The 23,862-nt window shown below is 45.0% G+C and overlaps 1 protein-coding gene across 2 annotated transcripts in view; it reads right to left on the bottom strand.

Moving 5' to 3' along the window:
* NDST4 (N-deacetylase and N-sulfotransferase 4) overlaps positions 1-23,862 on the bottom strand; it is a 153,700-nt gene that overhangs the window by 108,103 nt on the left and 21,735 nt on the right. For both annotated transcript variants that reach the window (XM_074991959.1, XM_074991960.1), the window contains exon 2: positions 3,787-3,874. In XM_074991959.1, coding sequence (XP_074848060.1) covers positions 3,787-3,874 — 88 coding nt within the window. The remainder of the gene's footprint in view (positions 1-3,786; positions 3,875-23,862) is intronic.

Below are 23,862 nucleotides of genomic sequence, written 5' to 3'. Positions count from 1 at the left end.
AGGCTCCAGAAAAGGACATCCATTTTCCTATATCACTCCATTGCCTGCTAATAGAAATAGGTGTCAGCAAGAAAAATATAAGCAATTAGTATATAATGTTAGTATATAGTCATTATAATTATATGTGGGCACCCAGATGAAGAGTACTGTGCAGTACAGATCAATGATGTCTTAATTAAAAGAAATATTTAGTTGGCCAACAGATTCACATGCTTATTTTCTTCTTGTAGTTTTCAGCAGATCTGAGCTTTGGAAGGGAATACAAAACTGTGCATTAAGGAAAAGTCAATAAGGCATAGCAGTTAATGCCCTAATAAAATATTTTGAGCATCTTTCATTAATAGCCTCTTTTGGATAAACAAGCCATGCTTACAGTAATTAAAGAATACCTTTCCATATTTTATTTATAAGGAGTTGATATAGTGCATGTTTGCATGGAGAACACTTTGGCCATGTCTACACTAGCCCCAAACTTCGAAATGGCCATGCAAATGGCCATTTTGAAGTTTACTAATGAAGCGCTGAAATACATATTCAGCACTTCATTAGCATGCGGGTGGCCGTAGCACTTCGAAATTGACGCGACTTGCTGCTGCGCGGCTCGTCCTGACGGGGTTCCTTTTCGAAAGGACCCCGCCTACTTCGAAGTCCCCTTATTCCCATCTGCTCAAAGGAATAAGGGGACTTTGAAGTAGGCGGGGTCCTTTCAAAAGGGAACCCCTTCGGGACGAGCTGTGCGGTGGCGAGCCGCGTCAATTTTGAAGTGCTGCGGCCAGCCACGTGCTAATGAAGCGCTGAATATGTATTTCAGCACTTCATTAGTAAACTTCAAAATGGTCATTTGCATGGCCATTTCGAAGTTTGGGGCTAGTGTAGACATGGCCTTTGACATGTTTCCATTAAGCTGATATGGCAAAACAATAATATTATCCTACGAATGAAGTATTCACTTCAGAACTCACATGCAACACCAAGTACAGACTGCAGCAAGTTTCTTAATGGAGCTGATGATGCCTCATCTCATTAAGGGAGTGTCTACACTTTCATTCCTCTTTCAAAAGAGGCATGCAAATGAGGCAAATCAAAAATGCAAATGAGATATAAATTTGCAAATTCAGTACCTCATTTGCTTATTCTAATTTCGAAAGAGCTTCTTTCAAAAGAAGAAAGCCATTGTAGATGCTGCTCTTTCAAAGCCTTAATTTAATGGGAAGAAGGATTCTTTCAAAGATGGGGTTTACTTTTGAAAGAGCAGCATCTACACTGGCTTTCTTCTTTCAAAAGAAGCTCTTTTGAAATTAGAATACGCAAATGAGGTACAAACATGCAAATTTGAACCTCATTTGCATTTTTGATTTACCTCTTTTGCATACTTTTTAAAGAGGAATGCAAGTGTACACACACCCTAAATGACTTTATGCTATTTTAGGAAACCTTATTAAGTCCCAGGAGAACACACACACATTCACATGAACATGTTCTCTCTGCACCAGTGACAAATGAAATATTGATAATATTAAAATCAACTGGGAAAAGAAAACCTGAAGATAGCCTGTGAAGTAATTGTTAGTGGGTTGAGGGGAACTCAAGATTAACAAAAATAAAAATAGCAAGTTAGTATTTTGAACTGAAAAAATCTCCCTCATATCACCATTAATATTAATTTCCCATTAGTGTTTTTAAAAAAATGATCTTTTCCCCATCAATTTTCTTCCCTTCTTGCACTTGCTGAGATGGGTGGGCTAACTGTGTCTACATGGAGAACTGACATCTATGGAACTTTGTGCCTGGACATTTTTGGTTGTGTCTACACTAGCAACTAACTTCGAAGTTAGGCACTTCTTTGAAGTAGCCAGCAGAGAGTCTACACACATTTTTTTTCTTACTTCAAAGTTAACTTTGAAGCAGGGTACCCAGTTTCCAAGTCCTTACTACATTTGCAGGAATGGAGTAGTGCACTACTTTGAAGTTTAACTTTCAAGTAGGCTGTGTATAGATGCCCAACTTTGAAGTTGCTTACTTCAAAGTAAGCAACTTCGGACTTATTTTTGTAGTATAGACACAGACTTTAAGTAGCATCTTAGCATCCCAGCACAATGTAATGGTCTACTATTGTTTGTTACCTTATTATAGAGAACATCAATAAGAAATGGTTACACAGGCAAGTTAAGCTGCAATAGGCAAAATACTGGCATCCTTATGTAGTCCTCCACACTCGGGCAAAACTGATTTCACCAAGAGTTTCCTAATAGAATACGCAGTAAAATGTGGGTCTTTTGGAACTGCACCATGATCATGAAGAGCTATGTAGGCAACAGCAGCTCCCTCCATTTTTCCTTAATATTACTTTATTCCCTGCCCCCTGACAACTTTCTGTGAAAACAAGCTTTCAATTAGTCACAAGAGACCAAAGTCTATAGCCAGCTCTGACACAGAGTTGCTGTATGATCTTCAGAAATCATTACATCTCTCCTTTCCTTCATGTTTTTGTCTTGTCTACTTAGTCTGTAAAGGGATGGTCTCTCACTACATGTTTGTGCCGTGTCTAGCAAAATGGGTCCCAAAATTCAGCTGGGGATGGAAGGTGTTACAATAACACAAATACATCATCATCTTGGTTTCTTCACTCTATTCCTCTCTTAAACCTCTTCTCATCTCTACCCCATACTTTTTATTCCCCAAGTGAACATACATATACTCCATTTCCTAGATATTTAAAGTTCTCCCTTCATTCTTTTGCTTCTCTAATTAATTTTTACCTCCTCCTGTTGAGCCTTTCCCTCCCAGTTTTTTTAATATAATGCAACCAACAGTCCCCTTTGCAGTATGGTTGACCTAGTTGTGAAACTGTGTATTCCAGAGGTGACACTTCAAACAGAAAAAACTGCTAGGCTTACAACTTATTTGAACCCCTCAGTTCAAATAAGTGCTTGACTGTGCCTCCCACTGATCCTCTCATTACTGGGTGTCATATAAGTGAGGGTGAGGGAGGGAACACTAAAGAAAACAGGCAGCCTGATGACAGCATGAGGCAGAGGGGTTACAGAGAAGATTTAAAAATGCAAGGAAGAGGAAGAAGGTAGAAGGGGCATTGTAGAGAGGAGCAAAGTTGAGGGAAAGAGAAGTACATACGAAAGAAACAGTTAAGTGCATTGAATCAGGCAATGCTAATCTTCCAGAGAAACATGGGATATGTAAGTGGAATTTTTTGTTAAGAGTTAGTAAGGAAAAACACAATTATTTTCATTAAATTTGCTTTAATGAAGGTTTTGACATAACCAGGACTTTAAAGGCAATTATAAATGTTTTTTTCTCCTAGTATTATTGCTTTCCACTCACACTGAGATATGACATGATGTGTGTCACATTCAAATACCGCAGCTTCTTAAAAGGTTGTGGAATTAAGTTTTCAGTCTTGTGCTTTTCATTGCACCTGTGATACTGCAAAAAGCCTAGACTGACAACGATGCTGTCCTGTAATTACCAAAATGTTCTCAGTTAATTCACCTTCCTCTCATCCTAAATCTGACAGGTTGCGCTTCAGAAAATGCAGAAACACTTCATATCCTTCAGTGCCTAATCAAAAGGCTTTTGAAATCAATGGGATTCCTTCCATTGCTTCAGTGAGCCTTGGATTGGACACTTAGTGCCTGGGATGATGGAACACAGCACTTTCCCATTGCTCTACTGAGTCAGCAATGATACATAGACAGTGCTAAAAACTAGGTTTAAAATCTTGATACCTATTTAATTGTAGCTACCTGAGAGCACAAAGTTCCTTCTTACCTGTGCTGTAAAACTTTCCTGAAAATCCAAGGTTGAAGGTAAAATTTGCAACCTGAGTGCGCAGTAAATTTTGAGTCTCTAGTAATGCCTGAAATAAATAAGAAATTAACATGCATTTAGAAAAATAAATATAAATTTAGGAAAGCCTTATGTCAAAATTTGTGTCTGTATATGTCATAAAATTAAGGGCTTCTTTAAATGTGTTCTGTGGTTTGTTGTTGGGATCATTCTTTTTTTTCCTTTTCTTTAGTCTACTAGTGAATAAATTTGGAAATCTAAGAAGGAGAGGGACCAATATCACTGGCAAGAGCATAACCAGTTACCAATTTATTTACTGGCTCTGTAAATTAGAGCAATAGAAACAGGGCAAGATCCTACATCTACTTTTACATGTTATTATGCTCCATAATATTTGACCTTAGGTTTCTAAATGTAACAAATTACTAACCAACTGAATCACCTAAAGCCTGGGTTTATACATCAAACTTGAATACTGAAATTTACTAAAAATAAAAATACAATAAAGGTATTGCTTTCCAGGCTAGGCATTCATGGGTTTTGGTTTCACTTACCTGTAAAAACATCTTTAAAATTGTACCTTGTGGACCAAATTAAGTTATGGTGTACACGGACAATTCCCTACTGACTTCAGTGGGAGTAGTGTCTACTTTACCTCATGGCTCTGTTTTTATTAGGTTTTGGGGGATTCTTTTTCCCTAATAAAAATTTATGCTAAAAGGTGCCAGTTTAACTAGATTGGAGACAGAATTGCTTCTGTCATGTAGCCTGACTGCGTCGTAACTGTGCCTCAAGTCAATACTCTACTTCTCTAAAAATAAAAGACAGAAGTATTTCAGTCTCTCTGCATTTTCAGTATTTGACCTCATAAATGAAACTACCAATCACTGATGCTTCCAATGATAATTTTTACTGAACAACTGTTTCTCCAGTTGGGTCTGGTCTGAGAACAACAAGCATCTAACACCCAACATCCTACAGATGCCAGTTGGATAATGCTTTTGTGTCTCCACTGGCTGGTCAAGTGTGAAGTGAAAAGTTCTACTTATCAGTAAGCTTTTGAATCACTATGATGTTGCTCCTAGGAAATAATCTAAAGGTACATTAACATTTCTGGTAGTCAGATATTTTTCTACTGTTCGGAGAAACAGGGAGGAAGTGGTCTATGGTAGTTTAAACTCCAATTAATACCTCCTTTCATGGCATAGACATTTCACTGTTAAAGAAAAAGGCTAAGTTCAGTTGTTCTAATGTTTGAAAGTTAAAAATTATTTCTTGTCACCACTTAACTATGAAACACATTTGAAAATAAAATGTATCTTAGCAGCTGAAATCAGGCTTTCTGATAACAGACAACTCACTAAAGATGTATGTCATTTGGAATATACACTGGATGTCCATACAATCTAAAGAAACAGTCGCCACATATTTATTTTCCTGTATTTTTAAATTTATCTTTATAGAGAGTTTTAAGACAGAGGTAACAAGTAATATAAAATCGTAGGAAATATATTATTAAGGGACAATAAAATGAAATTAACTACAACAAACTGTGTGCCTTAGCACTGAATGTAAAGAGATTAATATTGTCTCCAGCCTATCTTGTTGTACATTTATTAAATAGGCTATGTCTAGACTGCAGGCTTCTGTAGACAAAACGTCTGTCAACAGAAGCTTTGTTGACAGAGTGTGCGTCTAGACTGCAGATTTCTCGGCAGAGGTCTGCTGGTTAGGAGTGTTCTGTCAGTACCCCTATACGCCTCATTCCATGAGGAAGAAGGGATGTCTCCACCAAAGGGGAGTGTCCAACATTTGGCCCACTGTGGGTGGGCCAAATATTGTAAAAGCCTCTCCCAAAGGAACCGTCAGCAAAAGACATGAAAACGCGTTGTACAATTTGCATATATTTTGCCGACAGTTCTTGGCAATGTAGACACAGCCACAGATGATTTCCCTTTTGTGCCACTGCCCCAGCCCCCATACATTAGTATGTCAGTGCTTGAACCACACGTTGTGATGTTACACATTACGTTTTATTAAATGAAATACAGTAATCCCCCAATATGTGCAATTTTGATTTGCACTTAACTCACATTAACCAGGAGTTAAGTGCAAACTGAAAGTGTTCCAGCCCCCGGCTCCCTCAGCTGGGGGAAGCAGGGGAGAAGCCCCACAGGAGCACCTGTCTGCCCACTGGGATCTGCCAGATGGGGGAAATTGGGGTGCAGACAGCCAGGCTGCTGCAGCTGTCTGTCCCCTGTCTTCTCCCAGCTGGGGAAACTTTGGGGGCTGATAGCCACACCATTGTGTCTGTCTGCCTGCCTGCCTGGATCCCCCACCTGTGGGAAGCCAGGGGGAGGGGCAGAGAGCTGCACTGCTAGCTCTGTCTGTCCCCTGGCTTTTCCCAGCTGGGGAGAAGCCAGGGGGACAGACAGACACACCTGCTGTGGACATCTGTCTGCTGGCTTCCCCCAACCATGCCACTGCGGTTTCTCCCTAGCCTCGCCCAGCTGAGGAAAGCTGGGGAGAAGCTACACCTGGCTCCCAGACTGGTGGAGAGCTGAGTACCAGTCAGTTTCCTGGCTCCCGCCAATGGAGGAGATCTCGGAGGTCCCCTCCACTCACTGGCTCCCTCATATTTTGTGGGAAATTTGACTTACATGGGGGTTGCAAGAATGCAACCTCATGTAAGTCAGGTGTCTGCTGTACGAAGGGGACTGCTAGACAAATGTGCTAATTACGCTCCAGTATAACAAAATTATGAAAAGAAGATTGGCAGCATGAGAAATATTCATTGGGACATTCCTCAGATGATTGTCATAGCTCCATTTAAGTGAATAGAGCTATGTGGAATTCTCTGTAGAATCTGGGCCCATATTTTTCGAACCATAGTTTTTCTATGTATGCAGCATTTAGCAATTTTGAAAATTGCTTCTTATTTCAGACTGATGTTCTCAGCAAAATCAATGTTTGTCTTTGTGGATGAAACATCCTATAACATTATCAATTAAGACATGGTTTACCAAGATATGTGAAATAAACTTCTTGTTCTATCAGCTCATTTTTTCTTTCCAAATCCCCTTGCAATGATATGAGCTCATCTTATTTTGTAAGATCATAAAGGGACGGGGGAGGGGGAGAAAGCACAAGAGGAAAAAATAGTCCACCCCAATAAGGTCTCATTAAAGGAGTAGAACAAGGATTAAGTTATAAATCGTATAAACTATGGTACGTCACGTGATTTTTCAATCTAATGGGTAAATCGATCACTCACTGTTTTTTGCTGGGCACCAAAGATTCTTGCCATTTCAGTAAAAAGCATGTCACACATATTCATTTATGTGGAAATGAATTTCATTTCCATTGTCTCTCTGTATGTCAACATTAAATGAACATTATCAGATAGGTGACTCCTAATATTTAATCAAGCATTATATTATTTATAGACTGGGGTAATGTCTTTACATAGTTTTCAGTAACCAATTAGAAAAGAAACAAAAAAAATTAGTTCTACCTTGGGAATAATTGGACCATTTCCCCATTTTTAATTATTCTTTTTCCAATCAAGATTTTCATTGACTCCAGCTGGCTTCAGCAATAACTTTGCTAGCTGAATAATGAATTCCGTTGTGCTTTGTAAGCACAGTCCATAATAGGGAACACAGACTGCACCACACCAGAAGAGCAGCACGTGGCATTCAGAATGTCTCCTGGGTGCACGTGCATGGCTGCTCTTTTAACAAATGAAACTTTTTACCATCTCTTGTGTCACGGTCCATTCTCCACTACTCCCTTCATGGTATTGTGTGATAGCAGGTCAGGAATGGTGCAGTCCCTACATTCCCTGAGAGCAGGACTGGGCCTGATGCATAGGGTGACCAGAGGTCCTGTTTTTAAAAGGATAGCACCAAATATAAGTCCTCCAGCATATGTTTCAATTTTTTCTTAAAAAAGGGCAAATTGTTCCATATTTTCTGTCTCCTCCCAGTTGGTACTGACAGGCTTTGCTGCTAAGCGGATCCCTGATCAACAGCTGCCTACCCCCCAATGGTGAGCAGTCGACAATAGAGGTGCGTGTGCAAGATTGGTGGCAGGGTAAAGCGGCAGCATGAGGGTCCAGCCATTCGCCCTGCTGGTCTTTCACGTCAGTCCTGACTGTGTGCTGCTCTCGCCCAGCAGGGCTCCACCCACAATACTATCAGTCCACATGAAATCTGGCTGCCTTACTCCCAAATCTACTCTCAGCAGTGTCTCACAGTCCTGGGCTTTCTTCTCAGAGGAGGCATTCCATCTTTCTTACCACCACAGGCTAGAGAAACCCTCCCCTTCTCTTTGGACAAGCTCATCAAGCTCCTGAACTGCCCCACTCAACTGAAAATGTTTCTGTCATCAACCTTGCACTAACTCTTCAGCTGTGTCTACACGTGCATGCTACTTCGAAGTAGCGGCACTAACTTCGAAATAGCGCCCGTCACGTCTACACGCGTCGGGCGCTATTTCGAAGTTAACTTCGATGTTAGGCGGCAAGACGTCGAAGTCGCTAACCCCATGAGGGGATAGGAATAGCGCCCTACTTCGACGTTCAACGTCGAAGTAGGGACAGTGTAGACGATCCGCGTCCTGCAACATCGAAATTGGCGGGTCCTCCATGGCGGCCATCAGCTGGGGGGTTGAGAGACGCTCTCTCCAGCCCCTCAGCTCACTGGTGGCCGCGTGGAGCGGCCCCTTAAAGGTCCCCTCCCCCTCCCTGCCTCTGCAGGAAGCTGAGGCAACGTGCAGGCTGCAGCCTGCACATGCGGGCAGCTTGCAGCACCCTCAGCCACTCACCCAGCAGCGATGGCTAGCCGGCAGCCTCCCCAGGGGACCCCCCCCAAGGGGAGCCAGGGCAGCCAGCCCAGCCAGAGGGCCAGCCAGTCTGGGAAGCGGCAGCGGGGCCCCTCCTGGACAAAGGCCGAGCTGCGGGACCTGCTAGGGCTCTGGAGCGAGGAGGAGGTGCTCCAGGTAATGGGGAGCAAGAGGCGGAACGCGGATGCGTTCGCTCGGCTGGCCGACGGCCTGGCTGCCCGGGGTCACCCTGCCCGCACTCCTGACCACATCAGGAGTAAGGTGAAGGAGCTGCGGCAGGGTTACTCCCGGGCCCGGGATGCGGCCAGCCGATCTGGAGCCGCCCCCGTCACTTGCCCCTTTTACAGGGAGCTCAGGGACATCCTGGGCTCCCAGCACACCTCCTCCCCTCCGGCCACCCTTGACACCTCGGCTGACGAGCCCCAGCAGGCCCTGCAGCCGGAGTCCGCCCCGGAGGCAAGCCCCGCACCCCGGGGGCCCCCACCGGAGGCCATCCCCGGGACATCGCGGCAGGAGGAGGAGGAGGAGGAGGAGGGGGGCTCCTCCTCTGCAGAATCCAGCCTGCAGATCCTCCTCCTGCCATCCCGGAGCAGCAGCAGGGCCTCCGAACCCCGGGGATCTCCGGACCGTGGGAGCGGACCCACAGGTAGGTACCCCTCTCTGGTGGACACCCCGGGGCTTAAGGGGCGGGGGTAAGAGATATGTGTCCTGGGCCCCCCACGTGCTCACATGGCCATGGCCCCAAGGACACCAGGGCCATGGCCTTCACAGCACTGCAGCCATCAGCCCCTTCCCCCGCCCCCCAGCATGACAGTGCCATGCCCCATCCCCGGGGCAGGGGGGAGCGGAACCTCGAGGGGCCCCCGGGAGGAGGGGGTGGGACACCCCGCAGCAGCAGCATGTGATGGAGTGGGGGGAGTGCAAAAGGGAGACTCAGGCTACATATGAGCCACAAGAGCCGAATACCTCCCAGGGCCAAAGGGGGATCCTGGCGCTACTGCTGGCAGGTGACACCTCTGCCCTGAACCAACAGGAGGGAGGAGCCGAGCTGGCTTGGAATTGGGGGGCGAGGGCGGGGGCCACAGGTAGAGGCTAGGGGAAGGGAGAGCTGGTAGGCAGGCAGCCTGAGGAGGGGGAAAGCTGCATCCCCGAGGGGCCCCCCTTGGGGTCTTCTCCCCACGACGGGTTGGAAGGACTGTCTCTTCTGACAGCTGGTGCTGTCACTCCTGCCAGAAACTGGCCATCTGTGGCCTAAGAAACCTCTCCTGCTCTCAGACCCTGCGGGGTGAAGTGAGAGTTGCTCCCACCAGGGGACGGGGTGCAGGGCCGGGGGACCCCAGAACCCCATCCATCACAGCAGCATCTGCCGGGGACGGGGATGGGGAACCTGCAGCACAGGGCTGGGGGTACAAAGGCCACGGCTCGGGGCCCACACTAACGCCTGTCTCCATTCTTCTTCCCCCCCTCCTCTCCTGTGTCCTGCACCTGCACCATCACAAGGACCGGAAGAGAGAGCTGGCGAGGCATCAGTCATCGCAGACAGCCCTCTGGGACCCTCGCTCCAGGGCAGCCCCTCGGCCGAGGACTGACCGGCCCCGCGGAGGGCTAGACGGCGGACCCTGCGCCACCAACCGCCACCGGCGACGGACCCCCAGCTGCTGGCCATCCTCCGCCGGCAGCTGGAGGTCGCGGAGCAGCACCTCCACCTGCAGGAGCGGGCGCTGGCCTGGTGCCAGGAGGCATGGGGGGCCTACATGCAGACATTTAACCGGCTTGTGGACTACCTGGCCCCCCATGCCGTGCCGGCTGAAAGATCGCCCGCCCTGCCCGCTCCTGCAGCCCCACCACCAGCTGCTCCGCCCGTCGCCGGCCCGTCCACCGTCGCCCCGCCACCCACCCGCGAGGGCCAGAGCGCCGAGGGACCCCTGGAGCTACCTGACACTCGCCGGCCCCGATACCTTCCGGTCCAGCCCGCTCCCACCCAGCCGCGGACCAGGCTGCAGGCGCGGCGGGGCTCCCGGCCAGCGACGCCCAGTGCCGGGCTATAGGGGTGAGGGGCCCGGGACGTGGCCCCCCCCCTTTGTATATAGTTGCACCCTGTTTGTTTGGCCCCCCAGTTTGCCCCGTCCCCCCCATGTAAATAGTTCTCCCCTTTATCCTCCCTGGTTTCCTTTTTATTATTTATTGCACACTGTTGTTTATTTGCATTGTTTTATTGTTGTACATATTGCTTTGGTTGGATGTTTGTCCCTGTTTTCTGTTTGTGGTTGACATATTTCTTTTTACATCCCCCAAAAAACAGTTTCAGAAAGACCCAAAAAAAGTTTACGTTCAGTCACAAGTGCATGCTGTCATTTGTCCAGGACAAGTGGGAGGGGGGGGCGCTGGGGTGCTCCATGGTGTGGGCGTTGGGGCAGGAGTGTGGGGGAGGAGGGGGTGGGCAGTAGGGGGCCTGGGCAGAGTTCACCCCGCGGCCTGGTCGTCGAAGTGGGCCCGCAGGGCCTCCCGGACCCGGGTCCCCTCGGGGTCCACCTGCCGACTGGGGGCAGCAGGTGGCTGGACGTGTGCCCTGCCGGCCTCCGCAGCCCAGCCCTGCAGAAAGGTCTCCCCCTTGCTCTCCACGAGGTTGTGCAGGGCACAGCAGGCACCCACAATCTGGGGGATGTTGTTGGGGCCCGCATCCAGGCGGGTCAGGAGACATCTCCAGCGTCCCTTGAGGCGGCCAAATGAGCACTCCACAACCTGGCGTGCACGGTTCAGGTGCTCGTTGAAGCGCTCCTGGCTAGCGGAGAGATGGCCCGTGTAGGGGTGCATGAGCCACGGCCGGAGGGGGTAGGCCGCATCTGCGATGACGCAGAAGGGCATGGTGGTGTCCCCCAGAGGGATCTCCCGCTGGGGGATGTAGGTCCCCGCCTCCAGCCGGCGGCACAGGCCCGAGTTCTGGAAAACCCGGGCGTCGTGGGTGCTGCCAGGCCAGCCCACGTAAATGTCCTGGAAACGTCCCCGGCTGTCCACCAAGGCCTGGAGGACGACAGAATGGTAGCCCTTGCGATTGAGGTATCGTCCGCCACTGTGATGCGGGGCGCGGATGGGGATGTGAGTCCCATCCAGAGCCCCGAAGCAGTTGGGGAAGCCCAGGGTGGCAAAGGCCGCGATGGTGGCATCTGGGTCCCCCAGCCTCACGAGCCTGTGCAGGAGCATGGCGTTGATGGCACGCACGACCTGCAGAGAAAGCACAGGGGACGGCACCAATGAGGGGTCAGCAGGGTGCGCGTGGCCCTGCCCTGCCCTGCCCTGCTCTGGCCCCCCTGCTCTGCCCTGCCCTGCTCTGGCCCCCCTGCCCTGCCCCCCCTGCCCTGCCCTGGCCCCCCTGCTCTGCCCTGCCCTGCTCTGGCCCCCCTGCCCTGGCCTCCCCCCGTGGGTTCGCTTACCTCCATGAAGACAGCCCCGACAGTGGCCTTTCCGACACCAAACTGCTGTCCCACGGATCGGTAGCTGTCCGGAGTGGCCAGCTTCCAGACAGCGATGCCGACCCATTTCTGCACCGTGAGGGCACGCCGCATGGCAGTGTCCTGGTGCCTGAGTGCGGGGGTGAGCCACTGGCACAGCTCCAGGAATGTCTGCCGGGTCATCCTGAAGTTCCTGAGCCAGCGGTCGTCGTCCCACTCCCCAAGCACCAGCTGCTCCCACCAGTCGGTGCTGGTGGGGTAGCTCCACAGCTGCCGGCGTGTGAGGCGGGGGGTGGAGCGGGGTGCTGCAGGGGTAGGGGTTGAGCCCTGCTGCCCTGGGGGCATCTCCTCCCCTGGGGCAAGGAGGTGCTCAGCTGCCTCCCACATGGCATGGGTCAGGGCAAGCCCTGCTCCTGCCGGGAGGGCTGGGTGGACCTCTAGCTGCTGCTGCTGCTGCTGCTGCTGCTGCTGGGGGTCCATGACTGCGGCGCCCGGGGTCTGTGTGCCTATGGCTCCTCAGACTGCGTGCTGTGCAGGCTGAGTGTGTCTGGGAGAGGCCCTTTAAGGGAGCGGCTAGCTGTTGCCCCGGAAGCGCTAGTCCGCCCGTTGACCCTGTCTCCACCTATGCCTGGCATCCCTATTTCGATGTGTGCTACTTGGGCACGTAGACGTTCCCTTGCTGCGCCTATTTCGATGTTGGGCTGAGCAACGTCGAAGTTGAACATCGATGTTGCCGGCCCTGGAGGACGTGTAGATGCTATTCATCGAAAAAGCCTATTTCAATGTCGCAACATCGAAATAGGCTACTTCGATGTAGGCTTCACATGTAGACGTAGCCTTCGTGTGTTATATCAATTCCATTGCTAATGCTTATTTCTTTACTTCCGAACTGAACACTGTCTGCAAGCCCCCCTCAACAACATCAGTAGTTCACATCTCTCTCTTCATTATGCATCCCCTCTGTCACCTCCACTCACGCTCAGCATCTTTCACTGTCCTTCACATATGTCAAAGCTCCAACAGATAGATTAGCAGACCTCCTCCTCCACTGACAGTCTGGGCACCTAACTTGAGACTGATGGTTGCAATGAGCAGCAGGGCACCTAACTTTAGATATTGAAATACTGAGCCTGAGTCCTCTTTTGTGGTTCTAGCCATAGATCTGTGGTGATATCTTTGGCCAGATAATTTGGTGTCTTTTAATTTTTGCTTACGATGTGGTCATTAAAAAAAAATAAATGGCAGTTCTTCTGAGTAAGGATTAATGAATAGGGCCATAAGCATAGAATAACTATTTAGATGTGGTGATCCACTTAACAATGGCAGATTTTAAGGTAGATTCAAAGCGAGTAATTGAACTATCATTTTATTCTAAATAAAGAAGCTAAATAAATCTAACAACAATCATTTTACAAGAAAAGAAGCACTATGCATATGTAAGTTTGGTGAAACCTTGCTGGGTTAAGCACTTTGTAAAACAAGATAATCAAAATGTTTCCCATGTAGGGCACTTAATTGGATGGAATCTTTGAAAAATTTTAGGTTTCATTTTATTCAGTGAGTTTTTGCTTTGTTGGTAAGTGTCTCTCTCCCTATGACATCATAAAATAAATCTTTTTTCTTTATATTGCTTTTACGCTCACCAATATTTTACGTTAATCCATGTAATTACTTTTCGTAGGTTTGAGTAGCTTTGTCTTTATTCTTCATAATTGGCACATCTATTAAGTAGGAATGATATTTTCTCATAGTGTCCTTGTTAATTACAACTATATCCTTCATTTGCATAATACACTTTTTGGGGAAATTTCTGCAGTAACATTTCATGGCTAATAGAAAGCAATTTGCTTTTCTTTATTAAGTACATTAAAACTTCATGCCCTAGACATCATTGACTGTAAACATTTGATTCTGCTCAAATTTAATGCACCAAGGCATTTTGCTGTGCCATATTAGGTTTATTTATGTGCTATGTTCTGGACTGTTAGCTGCTAATGAGACTTCAGCTCTTTTAGCTCTAAGGCCTAAACACTAACCTCATTTTAATGAGTTCATTATTTGCTGTCTTCGAAATGGAAGACAACAAATTTTCCTTTTAATTAAAGGTCAAAACACCTCTGGCTAGGGAAACTGAAGAGGTTACCAAGCCCTTAGAGAAATTGAAGGAAAGGCTTTTCTTTTCTTTTTGATATCTACTCCAAGCAGAGGCAAACCAAATTGTGGTGATAGGTTTTACTCTAGGGACCAAAGTTCTAATGTAAGCTAAGTAACAACAATGCTAAAACACCGTAACGAGAATTCCTCACTCATTGTAAATCCCCCAATCCCAAGCAAACAAAAGTCCCCAAAGTCAGTCGAAATAATTAAAAAGACTTCACCGCTAACCCAGAAGTCTGCACGGATCAATACCACTGCTAAGACGTGATCTATTATTTGAATGAGGAATAATTTATACATTGCCAAAGACAAGTGCTAGATTGGTTTTTGCAACACAGTTTATCTTGTATACCTAATCGGTGCTAAGTGAGTTACCATCAGTAGTTTTGGTGCTGCTTCTAATAAGGCATAGAACTAGATGATGGGGTTCAGGATCATTTCTTTTTTATGAACATTCTATGTCTATTCACGTGACATCAAAATGGCAGACTGAATAGAGGTACGCAAGTAATAATACAGGTATTCCTGTGCATAGCACTTTGTATTTGAAATGGTATACACTGATTAGTGAGTTAAAGCAAGATTTGCTGCCCCAACTCATGCTGAGTATGTCTTACTTCATAATCCTTTCCCCTGGAAACATAAGACTATTTATTAGTAAGCTATGCCTTATGAATAAGGGAATCTCATTCTGATCCTCAACTGGCTAATGCAAAAGGAGCAGGAAAAAAGAACTGACTCATGAAAGTATAGACTTCTTGACACATTTGTGAAAGGATAACTCCTTGGTGACATGATCACAGTTGGTGACACTAGAATGAATCTTTGGCGACAGGATCACTGCTGGGCTTCTGCTGCTGGTACAAATGAAAGGTTTTCCTGAAACTGTCACTACCTTCACGTTGAGCAGCACCTGCAGCCAGATAACCCTGCAAGAAATAAGCCACTGGCCACAAATGAGAATGATAGTCCAGCATCAGTTCTACCTTTCCCCAGTGAGGCTTTGGCTGGTAGTATAGTCTGTGATGGGGCTGTCACAGAAGACCTCTTGAAAACATTCCCTGATGTGCTGATTGTGCCACTGACACCCACCTTCTTGCTCTCTGGTGCTCCCCATGACACTGTCCTGCTGGGCCAGATCCTCTGGTCTCTCCCAGCCAAGATACAGAGTTGGGGTTACCATCTCCTAGCACAGCAATGTAGACACTGATTTGTTTCAGCTAAGAAAGGATACAACTCTAAGGCACAGGAACCAGGAAACCACCCCTCAAAAGGGATCAAAACCCCAAATAAATACATCTCTTTCTGTACTCATTAGGCAAACACCCTTTACCAATGAAAGTAAAATATACATAGTGTTCCCCACACCTAGCCAGGTAATAATTGCTTACACTGGGGTTGATTATAAACAAAAGAGATTTTATTAAACAAAACTGGTAGGATTTAAGTGGTCCTAGTGAAAACAAACATATCACATTTACCAAAAAGAAATGTAAAAAACTCACATAAATAGTTCTAACTTACCTAAGAGTCTAGACTTGTGGTATACAGATTCTTACCCTACAGAGCTGTTCACATGTCAGGTAAAGTCTTCAAACCAGAGCTGTTCTTTTCCTCTGATTTGGGTCAACAGCCTTTCCTAAAAACATGAGAAATCCTGTGGCATCTTACAGGCCAACAGATTTATTGGAGCACAAGCTTTCACTGGCAAAGTCCATTTCATCAGAAAAATTGATCTGAAGAAGTGGGTCTGTCCCATGAAAGCTCATCACCTAATAAATTATTTTGTTAGTCTTTAAAGTACTACATGACTGCTGGTTTGTTTTGTTAGAGTACAAACTAATATGGCTACCTCTCTGTTCCTTTCCCAAACATGAAGAGCTTTTTGTAGCCTGAAAACTTGTCTCTCTGACTAACAGAAGATGATCTCATAAAAGATATTAATTCACTCACTGTATCTTTCTGAACTCCCAAAAGCTTGTTAATTCTTTCCTAACCAAAGTGGAATTTTCATATGTCCTCACAACAATACTGAAAGATATGGGGGTTGGTGAGGAAGGTGTTTCTATTGTCAAACCTATCTCTAATTTGCTACTACCATATTGACTTATGCCATTTCCAAACATTGGCAGTAGAATATATCCCTTATTTTGAAACGTGTTCCTATATTTGACAAATAAAGACTAAGCAGTTAATGCTGTGATATCTTTCATGGTCATGTAATCATTTAAAGGTGATATGACAGAGTATTGTAAACATCTGGTAGCTTTCCCAGTTCTCATTGTCATTGTTCCCTCTATTTTCTTCTATTCATGAGTAGAATAAATTTTATTATGTGCACCAAGGCACGTGTGGATATGTACCACCAATAGAAACACATACTACCAGTGCTGGGCAGCTGTGAACACTGCCAATCAGCAGCTGGGCATCACCTGAATCTCTCCTAGGTGGCCATCCAACCACTCAGCTTACAGGGAACACTGCTCATACTTCACGGTGGAGAAGATCTTTGTGTACAGTAGTTATTCTGTTATTCCCAATTTCTCTTTCCTCTACATATCTTCTCCCCCTTACCGTCTCTAGGGTCTAATGAAACCCTACTTGTGCTTTGTATTTCCATATATCCTGCCAGTTTTCTGATGCTTTGTACTTACTATTAATTACAAAAAAATCTAATCATAAGGATAGTTCTTTAACATCTGATGTTAATACTTTGCCATAATACAGCACAGAAGTCCCCCTTGCTGTGGGCCAAACTGAATGCTTGCTAGAAGGTTGTGAAATGCTCACACAGTGCTGGCTCTCTTCCTCATTATCAGCTACTAATTTGCAGAAGGAAGCTAAAAACACAGGAGATAATTTCTCAATTTTTTTTTCTATGTAAGCAACTTTTGTAGTTGTTACAGATATGTGCAAGGTTAGCCTGTAAGGACAAGAGGTGAATCCCAGTTCCATCTCTCACTGATCTATGCAGTGGAAAAGCTCAATCTCTTCTGATATAGTTATTATAATCTTCAAAGTAACATTAGTTCCCACACCTCTGAAATACTTAACCAAGTATCAGTATCACAGAGATGAATATAAATTAAACTGTATAACACTACAGAAAGAGTCAGGGTTCACAGTCCCATGTTTGGGCCACTGTCTTTCTTAAAAAGGACAATCCATTTAGCTGCAGCTGTACTGGTCCTTGCAAAAAAACAGACAGAAGTTTACATCTGGACCCCACTGAAGTCATGGGTAGTTTTCTCATTTATTTCCATGGGCCCACTTGAGAAAGAAAACATGATTGTAATACAATGGTTCCTTCCCTCCAGCTGGCAAGAATACTTGGTTCGACCTCTTATCATTTTGATAATAAAATATCCCCTTACAGTGCTGGCTACCAGACAAACATAGCCCCATTTGGCCCCAAAATTTAAATACCATCCCTTCTCACATATCAGCATTGTATATTAGGGCAATCGATTGTTGAAAATGGGCAAGAAACCATTAAGCTGGAGACATTGCCTCCATGGAGAGAAATCTGGCTCACCATTCTGGTTGACCTGGGAGGCAGAGAGTGGATAATGCTTCAGAAAGATGGACCTCAGACAAATTAGAAAATATCTGGGCAGTCTTTTTAGAAACATTTGATTAATTCATAGCAGAGAGAAAGAAAGATGTCACTGTCCTTTTCCATCTCTGATACCCACCCCTATTTGCTATTTTCTATTTCCTTTCTCTGTATTTCTTTACTTTTTTTTCTTTTGTCATTTTCTAATCTCCCCTTAGTTTGGTTTAAAAAAAGTCAACACAATATAAATAAAGAGAAACTTTTTGGCAGAATAATGTGTGAATTATGAATTTTGGAGTCAATATTATGAAGTTATACATAAAATTTTAAAGGTATTCAGACGTGTAGATAGTACCTAGTGGGATTTTCAAAAGTGCTTCAGCAGGTAGGTGTCTATCTGGCATCAAAATCAATCATCTTCTTTCAAGATAAGATTTTGTGCAACATTTGCACAAAAGGTGAGAATAGAAAACCCACTCTTTCATAGACTCAATAAGATTTTGTCTTTTTCAACAAAATTAAGTTTGAATGCACATCTGTTTTTATTAGCCTGTTTACTCTAAAACAGTCATTGATGATTTAGTATCTGTTATCATCCAATGACATAAGTAATGTTCCAATAATACAATACAGTCCAGTTAAACTCTTCCATACAGATAATTAAGTCATAAGAAAAAAATGGCGATCACCAAAAACTTGACAGGAAAGGAGACTGACAAATTATTCAGGGGAAGCAGGAAGAGGAGGAAATTGAGCACAAATTTTCTGTAGGCAAGTGACTAATTATAGGAAGGCATGCCAATTTTTACAATGATTCACAGTTATGCAACAGGTCATTATGTTATTTAATATCCTGAACACCTAAAGAATCCTTCAAATAAGGAAATAATATCTAAAGCAATGGAAAAATATTTTGCAACCAACCACTGCAAAGAAATCAGTAGACATATTGGCTGTGGCCACACTATCCCCCTCCTTTTCGAGGGGCTATGGAAATTTGGCACTTTGGAATATGCTAATGAGGAGCTGCCAGGAATATGCAGCACCTCATTAGCATAAATGCAGCTGTGCACACTTTGAAAGTACCTGTTTTGAGATTCATGCCACCTGTGTGGCTGGGGATCTTTTGAAGGACCAAAACCAAATGAGGAGATGGGGCTTTCGAAATCAGGGGGTTGTTTTGAAAGCCCCCGACTACACAGGCAGATGCATTTCAAAAGCAGCACTTTTGAAGCACGCACGGCTGTCATTATGCTAATGAAGCACTGCATATTCATGGCAGCACTTCATTAGCATCTGCCGAAATCTCTCATTAACATGCCCCTTCCAAAAGGAGGGGCTAGTGTGGCCACGGGCATTGAGATATGGACTATATGTGTGGGTACAACTGAGGTCCGAATGTGGCTGTGGGAACACTGAACAGGGCTCACTGTCTTAGGTAACATTAGCTCAGTATCAAAGACAAAAATGGACTGTCTCAAGAATGACACAATATGACTATGGTATAAACTGTGTGTAATATGAGCAAAACTTAATATAATGTAATAAATAATTGAGTGCCTGAAGGACTTTTGATAAGTGTCAGTATTTTATATTCTAAACATAAGCAACCTCTACAGTTACGCTGATGATCTGTCTCTATGACATAAAATAAATTCCTGCCTCATTACATGCCTCAGCATAATGTCCACTCTCCCACAGTTTGTCATTCAATTTGTCTTTTTCTCGTACTTTCTTTGTGTTACGCCTAACTGTTGTACATGCTCTTTCAAGATCATCACATTCCTCCGTCTTTCCCTTCAAGACTTCATTGGGGCAATGGGGGACATACATCAACATTGATTCTGTGCTCCCCAGCAATACCTGGCCTGGACTGAGGAAGCTAAAGATCCAGCCAGCAGACCAGAGTTCGTGATGAACTCCTGATCTTTTGCTATCTAAGGCACATTGCACATATGTCAAAAGTCCCCCCTTGTAAACCCAATTGTTTTAATCAGCTTTCTGCTTCTGACCTTTACCTGAGAGTCATCTCATTCTCTTCTTCTAATTTAAATTACCAACCAACCAACTGCACCACAATTCCAAATCTACCAATTCAGAACTGAAACACTTTAGGCCTGACTCTGCCCTTCATTACAGGCTGAGCCCTACCAATTTCAGGGCCATGGAAAACAGGTCATGGAACGTGAAATAAGTCCTTCCCTCTGAAATCTGACATCTGTTTGCTCCTAGGAGTACCTCATCAAAGGTAACTTCCTTTTTCTGACTGGGCTGGGGAAGGACAGGACCAGTCCCCCGCCCCTGCAAACTACTCTGTTGATGGGAAGGTTGCGGGGAGACCAGACTTACTTCTGGGTGCTACACTCTGCTGTAGGATCCTGTCTGGGATGGGGCAGTTGCCTGAGATTTTTCCAGCTGGAGAAGACTTGTGGAGTTGGATTGCATATTCCCTGTACTGCTGGAAGCACCCCATCCAAGGGGGCTTTCTAATGCTGACTGGGCAGGAGGAGCACAACAGCAAAAAGTGACTGAGAGGGTAGAAGTGCAGAGCTTTCTGCAGCTATGCAGAGAGACCAAGTATTGTCCTTTTTAAAATGGCCAGGACTAGGAGCTAGGAGCCCTTGGCTGGGGTGCCCCCAGATGCGATCAGATCCACCTCTACCTCTTGGAACCTCCTGCAGCATCAGGAAGGTCTGCAGTTGTTGCCTTCAGAGTCAAGCTCTGAAAGCAGCTCAGAAGTGAGGTGGAAATACCCCGACCCCCCATCACAGGTTTGTGGTTCCCCGTCTCCTTTTGGATAGGGACCCCACAATTATAACTCCATGACATTTCAGGTTTAAAGTGCTGAAACCATGAAATTTCCAATTTTCAAATGCTATGGCTGTGAAATTCATCATAGCAGACCGTGAATTTAATAGGGCCCTAGTTACAGGTTGAACATCTAATGAAGTGGCATCTGTGTGACTGAGAAGAGGATTCACCCCTCATACTCATTTATAGAGCACCTGTAATTTACTTTTTTAATCCTTTCCCCTCATTCTTTTCTCCTTTCTTTATGTTCTGTCATCATAACTTGTGTTTGTCTAGTTTTGTGATGTCATCTTATAAAGTGATACACACTCTCAACTGCCACTTAAAGTCCTGGATCTGTATATCCACCTAAATCAATGGGAGCTGAGGGTAATTTGCTTCTAAAATATTCTAAACCTTTCAGTATTGGGCTCATTTAAATCAATGAGAGCTGAGGATAATTTTCTTCTCAAAATATTCTGAACCTTGCAGTATTGTTATAAAGGGCATCAAAGTCAATGGCAGTTTGTTCATTGAAGTCACAGGACCAGGTTCCTCGATTGTGAATTGGGACTGTATCTTTTCTATATTTATTATTTCTTCAAGATGCTGTGATAATCTACAGTGCTGTATAAATAATTAAAAATGTCTTGGATGGTATCAAACACAGACAGCCTGTCTGCAGGTCTAGTTTTTATTATGGAGCTACGACTCCAAGCTTGACTTTCTACTTCAGACTGCTCAGCATTTCCCTTACTGTGAGATCCAGTGGGGTATGTCTGTTTATTATATTCATTAAGGAGTAATATTTTGTCTTCATCCACAATAGATGTATTACAAAGAGAAGAACTTATTTTTCTTGAGTAGAATCCTCATTTTAGCACTACAGGTTCAACCTATTTGTCTGGCGCCATTGGGACTTGACCAGTGCCAGATGAGAGAATTTGCTGGACAATGGGAAGTCAGTATTTTCTACCACATACCAACACTTCCACTGCTTATTGGGTTCTTAGAAGACATTTTGGGGTAAATTACACCTAAATAACAGCACAGAACACTGAGAGCCAGGGGTGGCTTTAAAGAAACTTTATGGGCCAACAGGAAACTTGGCCACACCCATGATAAATGGTCGTCTGGCTAACTACAGTCATGCCAGAGTACAGAGTTTGCTGGATGAGAGAGTTCCAAATTACAGAGTTTCAACCTGTATTTGTGATGCTATTTGATAACTTCTAGATTCAGAAAACTGTCAGGATTCTAAGTGTTCCCAATTTAATTACAATAGGGCTACGTCTACACGTGCAGCCAACATCGAAATAGCTTATTTCGATGTTGCGATATCGAAATAGTCTATTTCGATGAATAACGTCTACACGTCCTCCAGGGCCGGCAACGTTGATGTTCAACTTCGACGTTGCTCAGCCCAACATCGAAATAGGCGCAGCGAGGGAACGTCTACACGTCAAAGTAGCACACATCGAAATACGGATGCCAGGCACAGCTGCAGACAGGGTCACAGGGCGGACTCAACAGCAAGCCACTCCCTTAAAGGGCCCCTCCCAGACACAGTTGCACTAAACAACACAAGATACACAGAGCCGACAACTGGTTGCAGACCCTGTGCCTGCAGCATAGATCCCCAGCTGCCGCAGAAGCTGGGCTAAGCGCTGCTGCCCACGGTGACCATAGAGCCCCGCAGGGGCTGGAGAGAGAGCATCTCTCAACCCCCCAGCTGATGGCCGCCATGGAGGACCCGGCAATTTCGACGTTGCGGGACGCGGATCGTCTACACGGTCCCTACTTCGACGTTAAACGTCGAAGTAGGGCGCTATTCCTATCTCCTCATGAGGTTAGCGACTTCGACGTCTCGCCGCCTAACGACGAAGTTAACTTCGAAATAGCGCCCGACGCGTGTAGCCGAGACGGGCGCTATTTCGAAGTTGGTGCCGCTACTTCGAAGTAGCGTGCACGTGTAGACGCAGCTTAGGTGAGCAGCCATTCCAGGAAAGGTTTTCCCATTTTCAGAAGAGTGGGATGAGGGGGTAGACACTTCACCACAACATCAACTACTCATGACTTATTGACTAATAATATTGCTAGACAGTTCTGAACACTGCATTTATTTAAGCTTTTCATACTATGGTAGTGATACTTCATCTTAAACAACCACATGGCCCGGTATGAAACCTAGACACCTAGTCACTAAGGATGGTAAACAGCATCTGTTTTTCCTTTCTTAGCATAAACACTGAAGCTCTGGTTTATCCACTTGCTCTGATTAAACTTGTAAGTTTTAGGAATTAGAGGCTCAAATCCCAGCAGAGCGACCATAGGATTAATAAGGAGTTATATACTAACAACAAACAACTGCTAGGTTTAAAATACAGAGAAGATTTTTTTAAAGTTTTATCAGGAAGCCATTTCAAAGATTCAAGGCAGTTCAATTTGATTGATCTTATTATAAGTCACCCAAGAAGAAAAGGTTAATGTGGAGTTCACAGCCTGGACCCAAGTAAGCATTTGACCTGCCCCTTATTCATCACAATAGAGATAAAGCTGCTCTTTATATAACTGCCAGTAAGTAGCAACTGTTTCTGGTATTGCTACAATATGTGCAAGAGATCAGTAGCCTAGTTTTCAAACTACTGCTGGACTCCATATAAATGAGATTGATTATTTGAAGTTATTTGAAAAATACTGATACAGGTTCAAGTTCAGCTGAATACATTTACAGCAGTTCAGCTAACTGAATTCAATAATGCTGGGCAAACAAAAGTGCAGAATCTGGCCCATGGCATTTATTTTCTAGCTGAGCATGGGTATCAGTCTATAGATACTAATGGGAGTTACACACAGCATTCTTAGATGGATGCAGCTTTAAGGCATTAATCTTCCTACAAAACAATGTTGTGTACTATGCAGTGACCTCCAGTAGCTGTGTTCATTGCACTACCAGCACTGCAGGTGAGGGTCTTACGGAATGTCCATTATCAGGCCATATTTTCATAGGTTTATGTAGTTTCAGGGAGAAAAAGAATGCCAAACAAATTCCTTTTAGGTTTACATTTTGTATAAATAAAACTAACATTCTTGGAGAGGGGAAAAAAATTACCAACTATTTTGTTATTCAGAAAATTTGACAGGTGTGCCATCTTCAAGATCCTACCACTTTTGCTGTGTTTTTCCAGTGTCAGGAAAAGCAATTACAGCCTGATATCTATATTTTCATCTTTAGAATAAGTTTTTAATAGCTTTGTTAAG

The sequence above is a fragment of the Carettochelys insculpta genome, chromosome 4 (genome assembly GCF_033958435.1).
Source record: "Carettochelys insculpta isolate YL-2023 chromosome 4, ASM3395843v1, whole genome shotgun sequence".
NCBI lineage: Eukaryota > Metazoa > Chordata > Testudines > Carettochelyidae > Carettochelys > Carettochelys insculpta.
This window is presented reverse-complemented; position numbering and strand designations above follow the sequence as displayed.